The 13,313-nt window shown below is 44.7% G+C and overlaps 1 protein-coding gene across 5 annotated transcripts in view; it reads right to left on the reverse strand.

The window, feature by feature from the left end:
• Positions 1–238: 238 nt before the first annotated feature.
• LOC121548633 (serine/threonine-protein phosphatase 2A 56 kDa regulatory subunit gamma isoform) overlaps positions 239–13,313 on the reverse strand; it is a 63,624-nt gene continuing 50,549 nt past the window's right edge. For all 5 annotated transcript variants that reach the window (XM_045210137.1, XM_045210136.1, XM_041860148.2 and 2 more), the window contains 12 exons: positions 12,322–12,432; positions 12,064–12,156; positions 11,764–11,894; positions 11,001–11,060; positions 10,789–10,897; positions 10,521–10,574; positions 9,287–9,457; positions 8,933–9,060; positions 8,678–8,779; positions 8,322–8,394; positions 7,669–7,779; positions 239–3,197 (listed from right to left, as the gene is read on the reverse strand). In XM_045210137.1, the coding sequence (XP_045066072.1) occupies positions 3,063–3,197; positions 7,669–7,779; positions 8,322–8,394; positions 8,678–8,779; positions 8,933–9,060; positions 9,287–9,457; positions 10,521–10,574; positions 10,789–10,897; positions 11,001–11,060; positions 11,764–11,894; positions 12,064–12,156; positions 12,322–12,432 (1,278 nt within the window). In that variant the 3' untranslated portion in view covers positions 239–3,062. The remainder of the gene's footprint in view (positions 3,198–7,668; positions 7,780–8,321; positions 8,395–8,677; positions 8,780–8,932; positions 9,061–9,286; positions 9,458–10,520; positions 10,575–10,788; positions 10,898–11,000; positions 11,061–11,763; positions 11,895–12,063; positions 12,157–12,321; positions 12,433–13,313) is intronic.

The raw sequence follows: 13,313 nt of genomic DNA on the forward strand, positions 1-13,313 counted from the left end.
AGTAGGCTAGTCATAAAGGCAATCTCCAGACTGTGCTGGAGAGGAGTCTGAAACCTTGATAAGTGATCTGTGACCATGGATACAGAACTAAATAAGAGGGATAGGGGACACAGTTCATCAAGGAGTAGTCTCACGTGGCCATCCTTCCAAATCTCTTCACACGGGCTTCCAAGGGTAGGCAAGGAGGAATGAGGCAAATCATGAAAGCACTCTATCCCTGTTCTAGGATGAAAATATAAAAACTCACATGTTCTCTTTATTTACCATATTCAGCTAGATAGATGTACACCACTGGAGATTTTGGATAAAAGCACACACACACAATGCTAATGTATGTAGGATCTCATCACATACTTTTAAATGCTGAAACAAACAAAATGTTGAATTACAAATCGATAAAAAATTGTAGAATCCAAATTCTAAACGGTTCTAAATGCATATAGGTCATGTTTTGCGTTGAAGTCTGTGCCACATCCCAACTGTCATAGCTAATAACCGGTTCCTGTACACAGGGGGCATTCTGTACAAAATATGACATCTACCATGTAATAGCTATAACATAAAATAAAAGTACATTATATGTACAATATTAGATGAGGCAATTATAATACAGGGTGTATACCAAAAGACACTTTCAGAATCATTATTTTCAAAGAAAACAAAACCATATGTAAAATGAAGAGGGCGCCAAAGAAGCTAAAATATTAAAGCAATTTGATGAAGAACAACAATCACCAACAGAGTCCTCTCTGCTCTCAGGACACTGGGAACAGCCAGAGATCCATTTACATTCAGTCAACTGAAATTCCAATACTCCTCTGAGAAGCAATGAGGAAAATTGGTATTTCAGATTACTTCCTAAATTGACCCAACCCTGCTGCAATCCTGTTTTGTTTGTGCCATCTATAAAGCACTCTATTCTTACTTTTAGTAATTTTACAACAAAATAGTTGGGGGGGGGGATAAATGAATGGTGAATGTTATTCTTTAAGACAAATAAAATAATCTAGAAAGAGACAGCAAAACAATGTGATCATGGTAGTAATAGTAGCATATTTACAACTTGCACATTCAATCTGAACATCAGAGTTTTTGCAGGCAATGGAAAAGACCCTGCACACATCCAGAAGCAGTGTCGCGTGCACACACACACAGAGAGCTTCTCTACAGGGATACAGCCAGAGTGCATGTATGTCTGGGGGCTCAAACAATGGTGTTGTATCACATACACGTCACATCAATACTCTTGTTGTGTCTCAAATGGCACACTATTTCCTATATAGTGCACTTCTTTTGACCACGGTCCATAGGGCTCTAGGGGAATAAGATGCCATTTGGGACACATCCTAAATGGAACAGGGGGAATAAGATCAGGTTGAATGGGGAGCATCCTTCTCTACACGTTTTTCATTAGAACTAAAACAGACCAGACAGCACAAATGATTTCAACTCATTTTGGATCTTGTGTTTTTATTCAAGTTTTATCAGGAAGTGCTTCTATGTTAAGTCTTTGGGGCTTCTCCACTCCTCTCTAGCTTGACAACAATCATTGATCTGCTTTGTAGATTTACCAAAACAGCTGGTATGCGTTTTACACTCGACACGGCCCTAAATACATACTGAATACTCTGGGTGTGTGTCTACGTGCCTCTCTGGTCTGTTGGGAAGCTAATGATAAATTGAACATGGTTTGGCATTCACATAACGCTGCTATTCTATTCTCAGTTTAGAAGCTTGTACAATAAAGGCACTATGAAAGGAAAGGCTTGTGTTCAATTTTGACTGACTACAGACAGAATGGTCTTTATATGACTGAACTAGGCTACTACTTAAAAGCAACATCGGAAAGAGAGGGGTCTTGGTTATGAAGAGTAGTATTCCTCTGTGTGTAGCCCAGTACAGCTCCTCTCGTCTCCTCCCACTCACACACTAAAGCTCAACAGGAGTCTGTAAACACTGAACTAGAACATAGACCTCAGCATTTTCACAACACTAACATGACAGGACTTCGATATATTGATCGATACTGATTATGAACAAAGACAAAAACAGACTGACAGGGAATGGGGATTGACGTGTTCACATGGACAGTAAACTCCAATGGATCCAGAAAACCATTGATGTGCTGTGCCCTCAGTCTTAGAAAACCATTAACCATTGTTTGAACCAACCACACACACACACTGAAACCTGGGACAACTTATTGCCTACAATATCATACAGCTAAAAATGGGTGGATAAGTTAAAAAAAGAAAAGAAAAAGCAAGAGTGAGGTTGGCACCAAACTAGGTTTGTACAGACCAGCTGACGTCCAGTGGAGGACAGAAGAACCCCCCTTTCACTCAGGCCAACACGTTTAGAGCCACACAACTTTATTACAACAACGTCTTTTGACGGTCCCCAATACTTCACCTCCTATCAAATCAATCCTAGCAGAACACAAGAAACAAAGAGAGAAAGATGAAGCTTATGGCAATAGCAGCTGTAACTAGGCAACTAAGAATAAACAGGTGAGAGAGAAGTACTGTGCATTCCTCTCTATGCTGAGAGAGAAGACAAAACTGCTTCTTCCTTCGCCTGTTACGTACAGTATGCATCTATAATACATGTCTGTCTGCCAGTCCTATTGCACATAACATCTAGAATGAGAGAAAAATAACAGAAAGAAACCAACAAATTAAAACAAGAACAGAAGACCTGAGAGAAATGACTAGAAGGGAACATCACTGCACTCTAGAAAGCTTTTGAGAGAGAAACAATGTCACGTTTGGTGGTCGTGCCATACTGTCCTGTGCCATTGACATCTCTGGGCAGGGCTTGATCGGACTGGGGATCAATTCATAGTTGGACTGGGCGGAGTTGTTTGAGCTGCAGCTTCTTTCAGCTAGGCCATTCTGTTTTGTTCTATTCTGGTCTGGACCTTGTCTGTGCTGGGCCTCTGGGGGCTGGTCTGTCTGTCAGTATGTGGTGTCGGTCTGTCAGTATGTGTCTGACTGTGTATGTCTGACTGTCTGTACTGCGTGTGTGTGTGTGTGTGTCTGTACTGTGTGTGTGTGTGGTCTCTAGTGTCCATCGTGTGGTGTGACCATGTCCTCAGCCCTCCGGTGAGTCTCCAGGGCCTTGACGGTGGAGATGTCCTGAGGCAGCTCAGACTTCCTCCTGACCAGCGGACGCTCCTTACGCTCGTTCCTCTGGAGCTATCGGGGGGAGAGGGAGAACAGTTACGCTCCAGTCATACCAAAAACTAAAAAATATGCTGTTCTATTGCGCATGCAGTGATGGCAGAGGAAAAACAATTACTGGTTCTTTGTTTGCAGTAACTTCTTTGTTGTTGTAATATCCCAAACGGACATAACTGTTTCACCATTAAGGATCCCAGCTAAGTAGCTAAATCAAATCACATTTTATTTGTCACAAGCCGAATACAACAGGGCTTACTTACAAGCCCTTAATAAAACAATGCAGTTCAAGAAATATAATTAAGAACATATTTACTAAATAAACTAAAGTAACAATAAAATAACAATAACGAGGCTATATACAGGGGGTACTGGTACCGAATCAATGTGCAGGGGTACAGGTTAGTTGAGGTAATTTGTACATGTAGGTAGGGGTAAAGTGACTATGCATAGATAATACACAGCGAGTTAATAGTCCCGGTGGCCATTTGATTAATTGTTGAGCAGTCTTAGGGCTGTTAAGGAGCCTTTTGGACCTAGACTTGGTGCTCCAGTACCGTTTGCCGTGCAGTAGCAGAGAGAACAGTCTATGACTTGGGTGACTGGAGTCTTTGACAATATTTTGGGCCTTCCTCTGACACCACCTAGTATATAGGTCCTGGATGGCAGGAAGCTTAGCCCCAATGATGTACTGGGCCATACACACTACCCTCTGTAGCGCCTTACGGTCGAATGCCGAGCAGTTGCCATACCAGGTAGTGATGCAACCGGTCAGGAGGCTCTCGATGGTGCAGCTGTAGAACTTTGAGGATCTGGGGACCCATGCCAAATCTTTTCAGTCTCCTGAGGGGGAAAAGGTGTTGTCGTGCCCTCTTCACGACTGTCTTGGTGTGTTTGGACCATTATAGTTTGTTGGTGTTGTGGACACCAAGGAACTTGAAACTCTCGACCCGCTCCACTACAGCCCCTTCGATGTGAATGGGGGCGTGTTCGGCCCTCCTTTTCCTGTAGCCAACGATCAGCTCCTTTGTCTTGCTCACGTTGAGGGAGAGGTTGTTTTCCAGGCACCACACTGCCAGGTCTCCCACCTCCTCCCTATAGGATGTCTCATCGTTGTCGGTGATCACGCCTACCACCGTTGTGTCGTCAGCAAACTTAATGATGGTGTTGGAGTTGTGCTTGGCCACATAGTCGTGGGTGAACAAGGAGTACAGGACGGGACTACGCACGCACTCCTGTGTTGAGGATCAGTGTGGTAGATGTGTTGTTGCCTACCCTTACCACCTTGGGGCAGCCCGTCAGGAAGTCCAGGATCCAGTTGCAGAGGGAGGTGTTCAGTACCAGGGTCCTTAGCTTAGTGATGAGCTTTGTGGGCACTATGGTATATCCTCGTTTCCCGCTCCCAACTTTGATAATGAATGACCTCCAGTTGTTTGATCGCTAGAGATGATGCCTGGCCTTAGAGACATTAGACTGATCACACATCCTCTGCTCCAAGATATGGGGGAACAGTTACACATCCAGAGAGCTTATCCCCCTAAACAAATGTTATCTAGTCCATGATAGTCCTCAGCGCCGCTAGAATTCAAATAGCAAGTTTAACTAGGTCTATCACGTCTTGACTAGATCACAACTCAAAGTGCTTCATATTGTATAGCCAACTAAGCCCAATCCATCATGTCCTAGCCATTTAGTAGTCCGGTATGAAATGTACATTATGCTGTAGAGTGTACACTGAAGTATACACTCTAGTATTCATTACTGTCAGCTCTCCCCTGCCTTAGAAATGTGAGCCTGCCTATAGACATCTGATCCTGTTAATAAGTACATCACTCACAGCCCTATCCCTGACCCTCTCCTCTACTGCCCAGGCTGCGTCCCAAATGGCACCCTATTCCCTATGTTGTGCACTACTTTGGACCAGGGCCCATAGGGCTCATTTATGACACAGCCTGGGCAGTAGGTGAGAGGAGAGGGACAGGGTCAGGAGAGGGCTGTGAGTGACACACTTCTACTCCTACCCATGCTACACTGCTCCTGTTCGTACACGTCTGTCTCGACCAGTCTTTTAACCCTTAGCCTACAATTTCTGCGCCCCCGTCTGTTTAAGCTAGAGATACGTTTTTTTGCATGGGCTGCGTCTCAAAATACCGCAGCGGCCGATATCGCCCTTCCGCATCTGCGGTGAAAGGTGGCAGAGCTAGAGCGGTGTTTGTCAGACCATGAGACATCCCAAAAATCTTTATTTTCACAAAAAACGGCTGAACACTTTGGCCTACAAAGTATTATGACCACTATTGAAAGATGACTCACAAAAACTATGTATTTTCCCGTTTTGCTCTAGGTAGCCCACAAGCCTCACAAGCCTCGTCTGAAGTCGGTACAGCCTCTTCTGCCAACTTCTGTCTGCAGTGACCGAACGGTTTGGGCTACACACTAATATGACCAATCTGTGGACAGCTGAGACTCTCGCCCACAAGCCTCATCAGAATGTCCCCGGTACCAGTTAAGAAAAATTATGTCAGTATATACAGTGGGGGAAAAAAGTATTTAGTCAGCCACCAATTGTGCAAGTTCTCCCACTTAAAAAGATGAGAGAGGCCTGTAATTTTCATAATAGGTACACGTCAACTATGACAGACAAAATGAGAAAAAAAAAAATCCAGAAAATCACATTGTAGGATTTTTTTATGAATTTATTTGCAAATTATGGTGGAAAATAAGTATTTGGTCAATAACAAAAGTTTCTCAATACTTTGTTATATACCCTTTGTTGGCAATGACACAGGTCAAACGTTTTCTGTAAGTCTTCACAAGGTTTTCACACACTGTTGCTGGTATTTTGGCCCATTCCTCCATGCAGATCTCCTCTAGAGCAGTGATGTTTTGGGGCTGTCGCTGGGCAACACGGACTTTCAACTCCCTCCAAAGATTTTCTATGGGGTTTAGATCTGGAGACTGGCTAGGCCACTCCAGGACCTTGAAATGCTTCTTACGAAGCCACTCCTTCGTTGCCCGGGCGGTGTGTTTGGGATCATTGTAGTGCTGAAAGACCCAGCCACGTTTCATCTTCAATGCCCTTGCTGATGGAAGGAGGTTTTCACTCAAAATCTCACGATACATGGACCCATTCATTCTTTCCTTTACACGGATCAGTCGTCCTGGTCCCTTTGCAGAAAAACAGCCCCAAAGCATGATGTTTCCACCCCCATGCTTCACAGTAGGTATGGTGTTCTTTGGATGCAACTCAGCATTCTTTGTCCTCCAAACATGACGAGTTGAGTTTTTACCAAAAAGTTATATTTTGGTTTCATCTGACCATATGACATTCTCCCAATCCTCTTCTGGATCATCCAAATGCACTCTAGTAAACTTCAGACGGGCCTGGACATGTACTGGCTTATGCAGGGGGACACGTCTGACACTGCAGGATTTGAGTCCCTGGCGGCATGGTGTGTTACTGATGGTAGGCTTTGTTACTTTGGTCCCAGCTCTCTGCAGGTCATTCACTTAGTCCCCCTGTGTGGTTCTGGGATTTTTGCTCACCGTTCTTGTGATCATTTTGACCCCACAGGGTGAGATCTTGCGTGGAGCCCCAGATCGAGGGAGATTATCAGTAGTCTTATATGTCTTCCATTTCCTAATAATTGCTCCCACAGTTGATTTCTTCAAACCAAGCTGCTTACCTATTGCAGATTCAGTCTTCCCAGCCTGGTGCAGGTCTACAATTTTGTTTCTGGTGTCCTTTGACAGCTCTTTGGTCTTGGCCATAGTGGAGTTTGGAGTGTGACTGTTTGAGGTTGTGGACAGGTGTCTTTTATACTGATAACAAGTTCAAACAGGTGCCATTAATACAGGTAACGAGTGGAGGACAGAGGAGCCTCTTAAAGAAGAAGTTACAGGTCTGTGAGAGCCAGAAATATTGCTTGTTTGTAGGTGACCAAATACTTATTTTCCACCATAATTTGCAAATAAATTCATTAAAAATCCTACAATGTGATTTTCTGGATTTATTTTTCTCAATTTGTCTGTCATAGTTGACGTGTACCTGTGATGAAAATTACAGGCCTCTCTCATCTTTTTAAGTGGGAGAACTTGCACAATTGGTGGCTGACTAAATACTTTTTTTCCCCACTGTATATGGAGATAGTTTAGTGCCTAAAATAAGGTGATAAATACATGCAAAAAACTAACTTTTACTATCTGTTGTGCCATGTATCTGCTATTCAATCCGTTTCTATTGGCTAATAGCAGTAATGCCAAATAATTTTTTTATATATATTTTTTTTATACCTTCAGGGGCCTTAAAATTAAAAATCTAATAGCTAAATGATCCTTGGTATGACCATCTTAAAACAATTCCATATGTTAGCTTAGATGCAATGCACTGACTGACAGCATAGAGGACGACAGAGGAATAGCATGCTAGCCCGCCTGCCAACAGATACGCACACACATTACACACCCTTGTACCAACAACACACAGTACCTGTGTGGCTTCTTCCTCTATAGTCTTCTTCAAGATGTTAACATCCTCCATCATTGGTCCGTCTGTCTCCATAGGACTACCCAAGTCTGACGGGTCCACGTACACCAGGAACTAAACACAGCAAGAGAGAGAGAGGGGGGAGGATTATAATGACACACCAGGAAGTAAACCCAGCCAGAGAGAGGTGAGGGACTCCCAGAACCAAAGATAATTATATAGACCTTTTTAGATAATTTGGTCAAATCCATGATGATGAGTCAGAGATGATTTCCTGCCTTAGCTGTGTGTCAGGTTCTGCTGGGAGGTTGTTGTTGGGCTCTGAGCCATAGACACAGAACAGCCATAGACACAGAACAGCCATAGAATACACCTACCTATTTGGTGCTGCCTGGGCTGTCCTGTGGTGGAGGACTAGCGGCAATACTACTGGGTTGATCCCTTGTGGCTCAGTTGGTAGAGAATGGCACTTGCAACTCCAGGGTTGTGGGTTCGATTCCCACGGGGGACCAGTACGAAAATGTATGCACTCACTACTGTAAGTTGCTCTGGATAAGAGCGTCTGCTAAATGACTAAAATGTAAAATGGTTGAGAGCGCAAGAGACAACAGGGCTGGAGTAACACACACACACGAGGAGTGACGGTTAGAGCTCACCTGAGGGTTGGACTTGGCCAGATTCTCAATCTTCACCCACGCCTCTTCTCTCTCTTTCCACTTGGCCTTCTCTCTGCACACACACAACGCCAGGTTTAGGGTGACAGGGGAACAGACATCACAACAACAGTGGATCAACAGTCATCACACAATGACAGCGGAACAGAGATCAGACAACGACAGCGGAACAGAGATCAGACGACAGCAGAACAGTCATTTCAGAGTCATTTCAAGATTAAATCTGCTAAGTGGAGACAGACATAGAATGAAACTATGTGGGTGGACGTTGCGAATGAATGAACAGTTATGACAAATATGTTATTCAGTGTGTGTGTTTAGAGGTAAAGGAGTTTTACTTGTTCTTCTCTGTTCTGAACTGCTGTGTGCAGTCATCAAACAGCTTCTGGTTCATCTCCATGAAGAGCTTCAGGGCATTGTATATCAGACCGTGGATCGTCCTGCACACACACACACACACACATTAACGATACATATGGACCCAGGAGTGCATAACAATAAAACATATGTGTTGTTAACTTCCCTATCACAGGGCAGTAAACAGAGAGGGGAAAAGAGTCTGCTCCATAGCAGTAGGTAGTTGAGTGGCTCACTTGTTCCAGTGGGTCTTGGAGTTGAGGTAGAGCGAGGGGAACATGATAGGGAGGATCCTGGCAGCGTTGTCACTGATCAGACTCATGATGTACTCGTTGTTCCAGTAGTACAGCGCTCTCTCTGCAACCTGACACACACATAAGGAGACAGGGATGCCTAGTCAGGTTTCAACATAGCACAGAACCACACACACAAGCATGGACAGGCACTACATACACATATGTGCAACGCGCTCACACACACACACACACACACTCTGCTTGAGTTCAACCAGAGCACTACATACACATATGTGCAACGCGCTCACGCACACACACACACTCTGCTTGAGTTCAACCAGAGCAAACGCACACCTGGAAGTGAGGGCTGGACACACACTTGGCCAGCTGTCTGAAGAGAGGCTCCATGACCTTGACGAACTCAGAGGGTTCGATGACGTCCAGGATTTCCTCCAGCTCATTGAGGAACATCACCTCCTTTGGACTGTGGGTCTTTGGCCAGTACTTCAACAGAGCCATCACTGTCTATAGGAGAGAAGATTAGAGCCATACATTAATATTGAACTAACTAGTCACACACACAGAGCTGTGGGTCTAACTAGTCACACACACAGAGCTGTGGGTCTAACTAGTCACACACACATAGCTGTGGGTCTAACTAGTCACACACACATAGCTGTGGGTCTAACTAGTCACACACACAGAGCTGTGGGTCTAACTAGTCACACACACAGAGCTGTGGGTCTAACTAGTCACACACACAGAGCTGTGGGTCTAACTAGTCACACACACAGAGCTGTGTGTCTAACTAGTCACACACAGGGCTGTGGGTCTAACTAGTCACACACAGGGCTGTGGGTCTAACTAGTCACACACAGGGCTGTGGGTCTAACTAGTCACACACAGGGCTGTGGGTCTAACTAGTCACACACAGGGCTGTGGGTCTAACTAGTCACACACAGGGCTGTGGGTCTAACTAGTCACACACAGGGCTGTGGGTCTAACTAGTCACACACAGGGCTGTGGGTCTAACTAGTCACACACAGGGCTGTGGGTCTAACTAGTCACACACAGCGCTGTGGGTCTAACTAGTCACACACAGAGCTGTGGGTCTAACTAGTCACACACAGAGCTGTGGGTCTAACTAGTCACACACAGGGCTGTGTGTCTACTAGTCACACACAGAGCTGTGGGTCAACTAGTCACACACAGGGCTGTGGGTCAACTAGTCACACACAGGGCTGTGGGTCAACTAGTCACACACAGAGCTGTGGGTCTAACTAGTCACACACAGAGCTGTGGGTCTAACTAGTCACACACAGGGCTGTGGGTCTAACTAGTCACACACAGAGCTGTGGGTCTAACTAGTCACACACAGAGCTGTGGGTCTAACTAGTCACACACAGAGCTGTGGGTCTAACTAGTCACACACAGAGCTGTGGGTCTAACTAGTCACACACAGAGCTGTGGGTCTTTGGCCAGTACTTCAACAGAGCCATCACTGTCTATGGAGAAGATTCACACATTAACACTAAGCCAGCATTAGAGCAAAGTACTAATCTCACGCAGTCCGTTGGGGATGTCTTACCGGTTCAGTGAGGGTGCTGTCCTTCTCTAGAAACTGCACCACGCAGTACGCCAGCTAGAAAGACAAACAGATACACAAAATAGCAATTTTAACTACAACCATCATGTCGACACCGCTTAATACAACTGTAATGAACGCTTATTACAACCTATAACGCATATAGGCCTAAATCAAAAGGTTTATTGTATAGCAGGCCTAAGGCTTTTTTAACTGTACGGTCATTAACAGGAATTATGTTTCGAAAACAAAGGTAGTTATGGATAGCTACCTGTGGGTGATAGACACTAAGGGACTTGACTTTGTGTAAAGGCAGCAACACTTTCAACAGGAAAATCTTGTGCTCCTCTTTCAACGGTAAGGCAAAGCCATTGATTATGCTGCAAACAGATAGAAGCAGAAAAGGTTGTGATCAGCAATATAATACTTCTGATCAATACAACAAAACAATGTAGGCACAAAAACTATTAAAGCATCAAATACCTTCCTAATATTTCCAACAACTCTGCTATTCCGTTATGATGTTCTGTTTCATAAATGAACCTGGAAAGAAATGACAGTTATGTCATTTAAAATCACGAAAGCAAAACAGAGCAGTTAAACAAATGGTATATTTAAACATTGGCATTCGTCATGTCAAGTGTCTCCAATGATGACACGACTCAGACACTGAGTGTACAGAACATTAAGAACACCTTCCTAATATTGAGCTGCACCGCCCCCCCCCCCTTCTGCCCTCAAAACAGCCTCAATTTGTCGGGGCATGGACTTTACAAGGTGTCGAAAGCGTGCCACAGGGATGCTGGCCCATGTTGACTCCAATGCTTCCCACGGTTGTGTCTAGTTGGCTGGATGTCCTTTGGGTGGTGGACCATTCTTGATACACACGGGAAACTGTTGTGTGAAATACCCAGCAGTGTTGTGATTCTTGACAAACCGATCCGCCTGGCACCTAATACCATACCCTGTTCAAAGGCAGTTAAATCTTTGGTCTTGCCCATTCAACCTCTGAATTGCACACAATCCATGCCTCAATTGTCTCAAGGCTTAAAAATCCTTCTTTAACCTGTCCTCTCCCCTTCATCTACACTGATTGAAGTGTCTTTAACAAGTGACATAAATAAGGGATCATACCGTAGCTTTCATTTGGTCAGTCTGTCATGAAAGAGCAGGTGTTCTTAATGTTTTGTACACTCAGTGTATGACAATACAATTTCATAGTGCAGTATTAGGACCATTTACTCACTTATAGAATATGTTATTTATCTGTTTCCTGATGTACGCTCTCAGGCCCAGGAACTTGCCGTAGATGCGATGCAGAGTTGTCTTTAGAAAGTCCCTTTCCCTGGGGTCTTCACTGTCAAACAGGTCCAATAGCTGTAGAGACAACGCATGTAGTGACATTAAATCACCTGTTCTTTTACACACAGAGACCACACGCAAAAAAGAAATGCATAGAGATGCGGAGACACACTCGGCGACAGACACACATAATCTCACATCCTGTTTCTTTACTTCCAGTGAGAAAGGACCAGTGCCTAGCTACCTGCATTACAAATTTCTGGTCGATATACTTCTTGGCCACATTTGGTTGAAAGTCTGGAGACTCTAGAAACCGGAGGAAGAACTCATAGACGAGCTGGAGAAAGAGGAACAGAGGTGTACACATCAGTGGTATGAAACGGTGCGTGTGTTAATTTCCTTGTTTGTGTGTGTGTGTGTGTGTGTGTGTGTGTGTGTGTGTGTGTGTGTGTGTGTGTGTGTGTGTGTGTGTGTGACTGCGTGTGTGTGCGCGAACATATACCTGGAGGTGTGGCCACGCAGCCTCTAGTGTGGGCTCATCCTCCTCGGGGTCAAACTCAGCCCCTGTGGGGTTGGATGATGGAGGCAACGTCCTGAACATGTTCACTGCAAACTGAAGGACAGAGACACAGGCAAACAGGTCACTACACAGAACATCATATTATTACCATCAGGGCTATTGGAAGAACTATCCCAGGCAGGTGTCAATGGTTGGCCAACTCCAGCACTTTGACATTGAAGTGGAAACTGACATGTTGGGTGTTTCTCAAAATGCATACTACCGTGCTCTGAGCACACGAATTGGAGCATGCACCAGTCGGAGTACGAGTCCAAATCAAAGTATGTGAAATGGAGCGCGGAGGGCACCTCTCGGATGCGTACTCCGCTTGTACACATTTCGAAGCATGTATCGATGCAAGCTTCAATGGAAAGTATGCACAGAAATACACTGCTCAAAAAAATAAAGGGAACACTAAAATAACAGATCTGAATTAATGAAATAATCTTATTAAATACTTTTTTTCTTTACATAGTTGAATGTGCTGACAACAAAAATCACACAAAAGATGTCAATGGAAATCAAATGTATCAACCCATGGAGGTCTGGATTTGGAGTCACCCTCAAAATTAAAGTGGAAAACCACACTACAGGATGATCCAACTTTGATGTAATGTCCTTAAAACAAGTCAAAATGAGGCTCAGTAGTGTGTGTGGCCTCCACGTGCCTGTATGACCTCCCTACAACGCCTGGGCATGCTCCTGATGAGGTGGCGGATGGTCTCCTGAGGGATCTCCTCCCAGACCTGGACTAAAGCATCCGCCAACTCCTGGACAGTCTGTGGTGCAACGTGGCGTTGGTGGATGGAGCGAGACATGATGTCCCAGATGTGCTCAATTGGATTCAGGTCTGGGGAACGGGCGGGCCAGTCCATAGCATCAATGCCTTCCTCTTGCAGGAACTGCTGACACACTCCAGCCACATGAGGTCTAGC

Source organism: Coregonus clupeaformis, chromosome 33, assembly GCF_020615455.1.
Source record: "Coregonus clupeaformis isolate EN_2021a chromosome 33, ASM2061545v1, whole genome shotgun sequence".
Classification (NCBI taxonomy): domain Eukaryota; kingdom Metazoa; phylum Chordata; class Actinopteri; order Salmoniformes; family Salmonidae; genus Coregonus; species Coregonus clupeaformis.